Here is a 12013-nt window from a genome sequence, read left to right as displayed (position 1 = left end):
TTACTAGTTAGATACAACGGACACATCCTCGACCAACTCAACTAACCAATAATTTTCACTGTCACTTCGGAAACGGTTGAAGCGGGGCTTCATCGTATTCATTTCGTTTAAGTTCGATTTAATAATGGCAAAGGCTTGCGCATCATTTCTTTAGACTTCATTGACTCTTTTTTTCGCTCGTTTTGGGTCATCATTGTTCTTGATGTAGGCAGAGTTTGAACCGATCAATTTCACTGAAAAGAAAATTTGAAGATAAATACTGTATCATGTATACTTCTCAGGCAAAAACAAGAAATCAAATACGTGCACAGAATTTTATTGAAAAAAAAAAAGATACAAACGGTGAAACTCACTGATAAATTCAGCGAGAGCTGAATTCGACGTTCTGGAAACCTGGACATACGGTCAAAAGCCTGATAACGATATCAACGGAGATTTTGATATGATTCGAGATCAAACTCAAAGCTTTGAGGAACTCTTTCAAAGTCATAGTCTTCCTAAAAAAAAAAAAGCCAATTAAAAGATAAATACGGTGAAAGTCCCGTTACACAGCGAACACTGCTTATAACGAGAATCTCTTTGTATATAAGGAGTGATTTGTTTTCAAAATTAAAACTTGATCTTCACGTATTCTTAAGAGATGAGTATGATCTGTGTCCAAGAAATTTGTTAGTGTTGGTAAACATTCATGCCCAAACCGGGATTCTAATCTAGACTTGCACAGTCAGAGATTAGATCCCCTAACCACTCGACTGCTAGGCAGCTGTGATTTTAAAGTGATTGTCGAATAGCTAATGTTAAAGATACAAGAAATACTCGGTTATAGCAAGTTGACACCTCATTTATATGCCACTCAGCTATACGACTTTAACATTTATACGACATTCAGTCGTAATGGATTCTATATGCATTTTAATGTTAAAATAATTCATTTATATATACAGGGTGTTCTGTTAATGGACCGACAAACTCAGAGGGTTGTTAGTAGGCATCAAGAGGAACAAAAATTGCAATGGAACATCGTGTCGCAAACCACGATGAGAGGGTGCAAATCACGAAAAACGCATGCAGGTTTCGACGTCACGCTGGGATGACGAAAAGTACAATGATAACTACAAAAAGATTTATTTCATTAATTATTACAAGAGTTGTTGGAAGTGGCGGCCGCTGACGTTATTGCACAGTCTACAATGACGTAAAAATGATTCCCGGACGCGCTCGAAGATACCAAGTATGCTTTTGATTAAAAAAAAATCATTTAAACTATGTAAGATGAATATTTATATTCATAGCCATATTTCAATATAAGTAATTTATATAAATTATACAATTCCATGCCTACCTTTGTCCTAGATTCTAGTAAGTATTGTGAAGTAAGTTTCTTTAGAAAACGGGACATTTTTATGAAAAAAATAAGTCGGGAAGGGGAAAATGTCCGTAATGTCGATGAACAAGTCGGAGCTTGAAAAGTGTAATAAATACAGTAAGAACTCGGTATGACGTCAGTCATTTTCAACGTCTCTCTTTCTCTCTCTCATCCCTTTTATAGTGTCAGTTTTTGAAAGACTTCCCTATATTAATAAACATATTGGTCTTGTTTGCTATAAAGTCACCCCGCTTATGAAGTCATTTGTATTCGGTTTCCAGCGGTAACGTTATACCGAGGCCTGACTGTATTTTTTCAGCATCGGATATCAATAATTATAACAGACAAATATTCCTTCAATGTGATAAGTTCTAATTTTAGGAATACCTTCGAATAAAATTCCTTCGAATAGAACGCCATAAAAACGGAAGCAAAAGCGACAAAACGACGAAAAAAGTGACGTTGCATTAAGTGTCGGTGAGCGTGAAACATTTTCATCAACGTTAGACGCAAGATTCATAAACATTATTCTTCATAGAGAATCAAGGAGGGCAACCAATTATCGACGCTCTAACAGAGGGGTCTTTGCAACCGATTTTGACTGTACAAGGTCAGAATTATACGATGTATAACGAAAGATCAACGAATGCATATTTTCCCATACGAAAGGGAGGGGGGTGCAATCTCCCTCCTTGACTTTCAGACTTTTCTCCGGCACGACCGTGCCCTCCGGGACAATGAGTTAAAATCGCATAAGTAACAGAGACTGGCCGTGCTCGGTCTGTTCTGTTCTGCACAAGGTCAGTGGCAGATTTTCATGCGGGGGGGGGGGAGATGGTCTGATTTACGAAAAATTCACCGACAACAGTTCGCCACGAGTGAGTGAGTGGGTGAGTTACCAAGTGAGTGAGGGATTGAGTGAGTGACCACTGCCCGTATGTGTGAATGAGGGAGTGATCGTATGAAGGACTCACTCACTCGATTATTTTCTCACCTGCTCATTAACTCGCGCATTTGCTCATTAACTCACTCATTAACTCCCTCATTTGCTTACTCACCAGCTCCCTGACCCACAGACTCACTTGTTTCACCTATTCATCCACTCACTAACTATGTCACTTTGTGGATGAATTGTTTGTCGGAAAATTTTCCGCACAAGGAGGGGGGGGGGGAGGGGTGCTGGGCGAACCATTTCGGAGGAATGATTGATTCAGATAAAATGATAAATTTGAGGCACTGTCGAAACACAAGATGTACTATAAAAAGGCATCTCGACCACTTGCCCAATAGAGTTGAGGTGCAGGCAATCCGATGAAAACTCTCTAAGTACATTCGATACTTACCTTTTCTTCTCGGATATAACAGCATTGTAGAATAAGCCGGTATGGATGAAACCGAGGTTCGCGCGATGTAGAATGTTAGCCATCTCCAGCCATCGATCAGCACAGACGATGGGGATGTTGGTCTCGCAGAACTGAGGATCATCACGCATTTCCCAGAAAGCCAATGGCAGTTCCGGCTCGGACAACAGTGATGAGGAGAACTCTTTGAACCGGCATAAGAATTCTTCGGGAATTTCGAAATTCCCCTAAATTAGGGGGGGAAAAAAAGAAAAAGAAATATAATCGTTGCAATGACTTGTGCAGGCAGAATATTTATTAATCGATAATCCTTTTTCTGGCAGAGTAGGTACTACTTACCACCATGATTGTAGGTTCTCTGTTCACATCGGGTATTATAGAATCGTCCTTGCTTCTCTTACGGAAATAGAGTTCTTCAAGTTTCAGCTCGGAGAACAGAATGGAAGGATACGAATGCTTCAAAAAAAGTTAAAAAAGACAAGATGTGTGAATATGATAGGTATTTTACATTGTATTATCTAAAGTAGGGGTGTGCATAACCTTTGGCTCACCAAGGGGTCCCATCTGGCTCGCAAAAGTTGTTCCGGTAGAAAAGTATCAATATACACAACACGATAAATACCTCATCTGACCATATTTCTTTAAGAAAAATACGGGATATTACCACAAAAAGTTGCTAATAGCAGCCGAAAAAATTATCAAACACAAGTAAAGTTGCTAGTTACAACCCGAAAAAGTATCAAAGGCTATTTAAGTTGTTATTTACAGCGAAAAAAAAAAAAACTGTTAGGACAGTAAAAACTGACAAGACAAGTAATGTGGCCAATTACAACCAAAAATGTTTGTCAAAAGCAAGTAAAGTTGCCAATTACAGCCAAAAAATTGAAAATATCTCAGCAACAGGGTAAGTCCAATAGTAAAGTTCTGGCGTTCGTTCAGCCACAAAAAATTGTCGAAAGTGAAGTTCTCATTTACAGCCAAAATATTGTCAAAAGCCAGTAAAGTTGCCAATTACAGCCAAAAAATTGAAAATATCTCAGCAACAGGGTAAGTCCAATAGTAAAGTTCTGGCGTTCGTTCAGCCACAAAAAATTGTCGAAAGTGAAGTTCTCATTTACAGCCAAAATATTGTCAAAAGCCAGTAAAGTTGCCGATTGCAGCTAAAAAAATTTGTCAAAGGCAAGTGAAATTGTGATTTACAGCCAAAAAAAAAGTGGGTCAATGGCCACTCAACTATCGCTAAAATTGCTTAAAAATTGCCAGTGGCGGAAAATGATGGCACTCCTTGTCAGAATGTAGTTCAACAAAAAAAAGAAACATATACGTATTTGATAAATATGTGAGATGAATATACATTTGTACAACCATTATTAATTGTGATAATTAGAGGTCAAAATTATATCATAATATAATTTATAGGTCATGAAAATAATCTTAATTCTTGATTTTCGAAATTCAACTTGGCCGTGTTAAAAGTAGGGAAGAAACGGGTCATTTTGTACAAAAATTGGGACGGGTAAAATACGGCTCATATCTTTATATACAGGTTTCTGGAGCGCGAGCGGCAGAAATATCACAGATGTGGCCCGCGGACTGAGAAGGTTATGCACCCTAATCTAAATTATTAATTTATCGGTATTAAAAAAACTACTTATACTTTGGTATGGGCTAAATATGTCATACCAAGCGGGTGAGCCTTCGACTGGACTGCATTTGTCTATATTCGAATATTTTCCCTTCCGAAAGTTTTCTTTTGTCTTTTTCAGTTGCATCGGTAGTGCCTTTTTTTTTCTGGTGGCTATCGTCATAATAATCCGGCACAGTGCTCATCGCCTGGACGTAAGAAATAAGGAAAAAAAAAATTCAATTCTTTCAATGAAATAGATTAAGCAATTGTACACAGATTGTTTTGATATTTTGAATGAAACAACTGATTCTTATTTGAACTGGAAAAAATTCTGAAAATGGTATGAAAATTATTGATTTCACATACATGCACTAATTATGCGTCTCCGTCGAATAACCATTCTTTTATGACGGTCGTCCATTGGAAGCGACTTGAAATGATAAGCAAGTCGCATGCAGTTTCTGTATTCGCAAGACTGATTCCGTTGCATAGAAAAGACCGTCGTCATCACTAGAAACGATCTTTTCCGACGCGATGTGGCGATTTTTCACTTGTCCTTAAACTTTCTTTTACCACCATAATGGGTTCATTCAAGTGGGGGGGGGGGAAGGAAGTGGCGTAGGGTAATAGACGAAGCATGTTTCGGAAAGTTTGGCTATTTTAAAGTTCTATTTTCATGGAAAATATTATTTCTTATTCAATGTCATACCTGTGCTATTTTGAGCTCCGCATGGCTTTTTCTGCTTTCGTGCTTGTGGTAACCAAACCATGACATCGTTCTTTTCCTGTTTGATACTGCGGACGTATAGGATGCCCTATCTTCGTAGTCCATTTCATCTTCTCCTGCTTTTTTGTTCTGGAATGCGGGGAATGTATTTTCATCTGCAAAAAAACATTCACCTACATATGAATGAATTTATCCAATAGAAATGTCGAAACCAAGTATTTTACCATGAAGGACCAATGGATTAAAATAATAAGTTTGGTGCCTGTCTCATCTACCAGTCTGAATCGTGCATATATGAACTGTATATTAAAACTTTTTAGAGGGTAAAGCAATTGATATTCGCGGCCGGTTTCAGAAAACGCCTGACTTTTCCATGGGACACCTCAAACGAGACAAGAGGCTGTAGTATGGTATGCAATATTGCTTATCAACCATACTGACCACAAGACGCGTTTACACAGAAATCCAGTCAGAAGGAGAGGAGCTGGAACATACGCCGAGCCACTGACGACATGGCTTTTATTTGAATGCACATGACTCGAGGTCCTTTAGGTCCTGGTCTCGAATAAAGACTTGAATGCATATTGTCAAAGGGTTCTCTTGCCTTAAAATAGGGTCCCAAGAACACCTCGTATAATCTAATTATTTTCGTATATGCCGTACATGCTTTTTGAAATTGTGTCTGAATGCACCTACACATGACTAAGGGTCGCGTAAGCGAGAGTCTGGTCGACAAAATTTCACCTATAATCTATTCATACTACATAAACAATACCCTTTGCCAAGGACCGATTCAACAACTGGCCTTGGTGTTCGATATTCTTCTGATTTTAATTTTTCAAACCATATTAATGATATCGTTTTTACGTCTTCCAAAAAACTTGGTTATATTATGAGAATCACCAAAGATTTTGTGAGGACTTTAATGTTCTAATAGTGTTGTTTAATTCTTTAATTCGATCAAAACTTGAATATGCCTGTATTATTTGGATTCACGATTACCAAATAAGACTGTTAGAATCTGTACAATATAGATTTCTCAAACATCTGTATTTAAAGAAATTCGGTGTCAATTTCTATGTTCTTACTGGTACGTTTTTACGTAATTTATTTAATGTTGTAGTTTGGATAATCGTAGAAATTTTTTATTGGTATCATTTTTTTTCTATAAATTATTTCATAATAAGATTTATTGTATGCAAATTTTACAGGAAATTCACATCAATGTACCAATGTATCGCACCAGATCTTATAATTTATTTCCAATTAAAAATTATCGATCAAATATATGTAATTACGATCCTATTCATCGATTCCGCAAGCTATACAATTGTCGGACAGGGCACTTGGATATATTTCATACTCCTTTAAAGAATTTTAAATATCACCTTTTTCAACTGTAATAATTTTATATACTTTTACTTTGTTTTATATATATTTATTTTAAATTTTTTACATTAATTTTTAATTTTTTTACATTAATTTTTTATTTTTTTACATTAATTTTTTATTTTTTTTTACATTAATTTTTTATTTTTTTTTTGCATTTTATTTTAAATTTTTTTTCGTAATTTTAACTAATTTTTCTGTTCTATTTTTTTCGTACATCGGATGTAATGCATTGTTTTTACGCGATTATTTCATTTAATTTTAAGCGTTCTTCTGTTCTTATTTGGTTTTTTTTGTATGTATATATGTGCTTTGACATATTTAATATATTTTTTATATATTTTGTTTTTTCCTCCAACTGTAATTAGATTATCTGTTGTTGGAGTGATGAATAAATAAAATAAATATCGCATGCATATATATTTCTCGATAGTTGTCCATATGTATCCTACCAGGTGGTACCCAAGTCCCCTTGGAACAATGTGCTTACATTACCTAGTGTGACAGAGCCTGGCTGTCTCTCGGTTTCTATCGCTATCATAAGTATACTACAGTAAATAGAATAATGGCGATTTCACAATTTTCATATGCCCACTGAAAAATAAAAGAATAAATGTTCAGCGCTTATATAAAGGTGAATTTATATCTACAGCCAATCACCGTCGCAGACATGGCAAATAATATTCACTTATAACGTACCCATATCTATCTATCCTATCGTGACCACGAAGATACAGAAAAACACGTACAAAACAAATTTTCCTCTGACTTAAAAATGATCGCACGTTTTTTCCCGAAGTTTGTCTGTGACTGCCGTGTCGTTCAGTCTGAATGAATGAAGACCAGGACTCTGCCACCAGACTTAAGCCATGGCCACACTCGTGCAAGGCTGGCCCAATACATCGCAAAGTTGGTCATGGGCAAGTAGTGTGGCCACTCCACCATTGGCAATGATCGTCAAATTCTGGAGGCTGGAAGGTGTTGCAAAGCTGGTCGAGTACTTTCCAGCTTCCAGCCAAAGTCAAAGAGAGAGAGAGAGAGAGAGAGAGAGAGAGAGGTGCCACCTTTCCTTGCCGATCTTCCATTCGTTTTCGCCACACATTGGTGAAAGAACGCTAACAGTCACAACATGAGAGTGTTCTGGAAAAATCGGTCCCGTTCCTGGCAAATATTCGCCAATGAATATTGGGGCCAATTTAGGCCAGCGTGTAGCCAGCTTGTGCCACTTCTTTGTATCAGGGAAATGCAGACATTAGAAGAAAATATTTGCGAATGACTATTGGGCCAGGTTTGACACAATTGTGGCCATGGCTTTATTCAGTTATCGAGATCTCTTCCAGCCCATCTTCGTGGCAGAGTCTGTATGTGTGATGTCGAGTGGATGTCGAGATGTGTGTGTACCTAACAGTCTGAGTGCGTACGTAGTGTTGTGTCTGATTTTTTCAGTGCTGTCATCTACATTTGAAATTGAGTGAAGGGTGACTATTGAATATCTGTACCATTGGAGCTCTGCTGCGCTCTATGGCGAGACTTTATAACAAGAGATGGGCTCCCATTCATGCCTCGAAGTTAGGAAACACAGAAAACCAACTTCGCAACTTCAGCCTACCACCACTATGGCAAAAGTAGAGTTTGAACCCAGGTACTCGCGATGCGAGTCCGTCACAATGACGATCCGACTACTACAGTGGCCCTGCCGTCAAGCCTGTGACTAATTATTGGGAAATGTCTGTGTCTCTGCCACGGTGAGTGTTTGTGTATATAAATCCGCCTTATAAGTTTCCTGACTGTGGAAACTTGGTAAAGTTGCTTGTTTCGAACGCTTCGCACTGACGTATCAATAATTCGATTTACCTTTGGCTGCTTTATCGTCCTCCGCACTAGCCACGTTCACCGACTTCGGATGCGACGCATCACGGTGTGTCTCCACGCAATGCTCGATTTTGGAGTCGACGGCCTTTAGCGACGCTCGTCTCTGATCGCTGGACAGTCTGTGCATCGGAATATTCTTCTCTAGACCAGAAGAATCTCGCTTTGATTCAGTCCGTGACCCCGGCGATTTTTCCGTTTTACTGGCCATGTCCAAAACCTTGTCTAATTTTAGCCTTGGATCACTAATAAAGTCTTACGAGAAGATCTTAATGGATGTGGACACACCAGAGATATTCCAGTGACTGGTGTATCAACTTCTAAATTCTACAGGCATGATTATCTTCTTAGATGTTCTAACGAGTACGTGAAATGTATAACTTGTGGTTCGATACCAACGTAAATTGAACGGATGTTGAAAAGTGAACTGTAACTTTGAATGATAGCCCCAGAAGTCCATTTCAATATTAACGGAGGTTTGTTTGCATTTTTACAAAATTATTGCGCCAGCCTGACTATACGGTTTTTTCTCCAGCGCCTCAAACAAAAAACCCCGAATCGTCATTCTTTCAAACGTATTTCTTTTTTCAAAGTTGAACGAAATTGACATGTGTTGAGAACTTCAGAAATACAAATTTTAGTTGAGACATTGTGTAGTTATATGTTAATTGTGGATGAAGCGTAATTTTCGACTTCCTTCGGAAGCATTTATTATTATAATATATACATTACTGAAAATTATATTTCTCCCTGAAAGATGCCAATAGTTCCTCTTTTTTTAATTGATATTAAAGACGATATGAAGGATGTTACACCTTGAATGAAGTGTGAGCAACTTCATTGATTAGGAAGTGTGTCGCGGGCCACTTAATTAAGTGATCTGGAATAGCACCGTATATTACTGGAGTGGTCTGTGAATGTACCGTATATTACTAGAGTGGTCTGTGAATGTACCGTATATTACTGGAGTGGTCTGTGAATGTACCGTATATTACTGGAGTGGTCTGTGAATGTACCGTATATTACTGGAGTGGTCTGTGAATGTACCGTGGGCCTCTTAAGTGAGCTGTAAATGCGCCGCTTGAGTAATTTGGAAGTGTGCCGCGGGTCACTGAAGTGATGTGTAAAGATTCAACTTGAATGATGAAGAATTGCACCGTGGATCACTTAAGTGAGTGGTTCTCAAACTTTTGTCACTCGCTGCTCCTTTTCTCAATTCATGGTCCATGTGCGGCTCCTCAGAATAATTTTGTAGATATTCAAATACACAAACACACGCGAGCGTGCACGCACACACACACAGGTACAAAAATGAATATCCCTAGCTCGTCTCGCCGCGATGCCTTTGACGAAAGTTGACGACGTCCACTTTAAGAAACACTAACTTACGTGATTTGTAAATGTGTCGCGGGTCACTTGAGTGATCCGGAACTGCGCCGCAGGGTCACTTAAGTAATCTCTAAATATGTCACGGGTCACTGAAGTGATCTGGAAACGTTCCGCGAGCCACTCAAGTGACGTGGAAGTGCATCATGGATCACTTAAGTGATCTGGGGATGTGCACTTGGTTCATTTTTTCCAAATTAGGTTTGCGGTCGTTGGCCACATCAGATGACTCGGAGGGCCACATTTGGCAGGTGGACAATATCTTGAGCATGTATGGACTAGATATATGATCTTTGCTCTAGGTGGAATTTTTTGTACGTGTGTAGGTATTCTTTTCAGAGCTGAACAAGTTGCTTCCACTGATGTAGTCATCGCGGGTATTTCTGTGATCAATTTTGCCAGTCTAAATACTTTCTTAACGCGGGATAGTCCAAGAGTTTCTTCCCCTAAGAACTTAATTAACACATGGTATGATTTTCTGTGAAAAGCAGTTCATCTGTAAAATACACTGAATTAATTTTTTGGTCGACGCAAATTATAAACGTGTGAATAAACTTACTCTAAAATGATTAAGAAAAAAGGTCCACCTATAAAATTTATATCGGGGATTCAATTCTGGAAAAAAAACCGAAATTTTGAAGAGAGTAGATTAGACTGGCTGAATCAGTGAATCTCAAATTTTTGCTATCCGCGGCTCATTTGCCATAATAACGGCTATCCCCGTCACCAACCCGAAAAATAACCACTTCAAAACACTGAATTGGAAAACATTAAGGTTGCTGTATATATATATAGCTCACCCCCATGAAGCCCTTGACAAAATTTGGTGACAGCCTTTGAGCCGCGCGTACTTCAAGAAACACTAGGATAAATGATCGGTAACGGACATATATATAGTCTATGACATTGATGTTGTCATTGCAGATTTAAAAATCATCCTACAGCACTTTAATGAGGGCGGTTCGGAAACTTCATGATGAGACTGCTTCAACTGCTAATCCCATATGCTTGTATAATAATTATAATTCGAAATTCACGCGGAACAATATGCCACGTTGTTGCTTCCAAATTTGGAAGACAGATGGTGTGACAATTCGTGAGCATATAACAAGCATTCGACGGAAACAAACATCACTTTGGTACACAATACATGCCGACATGCACAAGAAGTTCCACAGAGGAACGTGTACGAGGTGCATGTGCGGTTTAATAAAAGTAGTAGTGATTAAAACGCGGAACAAGCACAACACTGACAACGAAATGTGTTAAAGGCCACGCATGCACTCAGAAAACACATTCCGGCATGTACTGGATTCATTAGAAATTCCACAGAGGAATGTGTACGAGGTGCATGTACTGTTAAGTAGCAGTAGTGCCATCTGTCGATAAAATTTGTAAATACCATCTTACAAGAAAGCTTCTAAAAAAAAAAATTGACAACGGAAACGGAATGAGAGAGAGAGAGAGAGAGAGAGAGAGAGAGAGAGAGAGAGAGAGAGAGATGGATATATTAAACCGATTTATGAGAAATATGAGAGCCTATTTTTCAAAAATTACTTTCTAAAGAATACAATATTTTCTAGAGTGGTGTTTTTAGAGTTAACACTCACCTGAGGACCCTTGGGGGAGGTGGGGCTACGGCTCAGAGGGTGCCGCACCACCAAAGGTCAAATCAACCATGTCTACCTCCCAGTGATGTCCCCTGGTAACTTTGCCCTAATAAAGTTCAGGATATGGTACGTGAAGTTGCCGCTCCTGGGTGCTGACCCGAGATCAATAATGCTAAACTGCTGGTGCTCACAGGTTTGCTGCAAGGTATAAAATTTGTGTCTAAACAGGAGGTGTCTGTGCAAAATAAGATATAGATACCATATCTCGAATCGACACTGTTGACTATCGGTTTGTGGGTTTTATCCCCGTCTCGCCTCGTCAGATCAAATACTGGCAAGATTGCGTCGTTCGACCTTCTGCAATTTCGTTCGTACACCGCCTTAGGTGGGCCGCAAGGTGCAACCCGAGGGCCGTTTGCTCAAAAACAGAGGGAACCATAGAGTCCCATCGCTATGTCGTACTCACTAGCGAGGATGACGTAAAATGTGCGCGTATATTTCTTCTTTTTTTTTAAAGGCGTGTCTACATATCCTACTTGTTCGCTTCAACTGTGTGGAATATGATCAATTAATATACTTTCAGATTTTTCTCTTCTTTTTTCTCCTCTTCTTTCCCCGCCTACGCACAAACCGGTTGCGATCGCAACACAACAAGTCTCTTTGATGAATCCTCCGTCA

At 38.7% G+C, this 12013-nt stretch overlaps 1 protein-coding gene across 1 annotated transcript; it reads right to left on the bottom strand.

Annotated features, from left to right (window-relative positions):
• Positions 1-2705: 2705 nt before the first annotated feature.
• LOC149064478 (uncharacterized) lies at positions 2706-11463 on the bottom strand. The gene is made up of 5 exons (XM_089255329.1): positions 11336-11463; positions 5064-5236; positions 4411-4560; positions 3067-3183; positions 2706-2954 (listed from the first exon to the last, which is right to left on the bottom strand). Exons 2-5 carry the CDS (start codon positions 5184-5186, stop codon positions 2706-2708), a joined length of 639 nt encoding a protein of 212 aa, XP_089111455.1. The 5' UTR covers positions 5187-5236; positions 11336-11463.
• Positions 11464-12013: the final 550 nt, after the last annotated feature.

This window comes from Pholcus phalangioides, unplaced genomic scaffold, assembly GCF_987345545.1.
Source record: "Pholcus phalangioides strain wild (caught in Gottingen) unplaced genomic scaffold, Ppha-v1.0 ptg000042l_1, whole genome shotgun sequence".
Lineage (NCBI taxonomy): Eukaryota > Metazoa > Arthropoda > Arachnida > Araneae > Pholcidae > Pholcus > Pholcus phalangioides.
The sequence above is the reverse complement of the archived record's forward strand: the minus strand, read 5'-3'. Positions and strand labels throughout refer to the sequence as shown.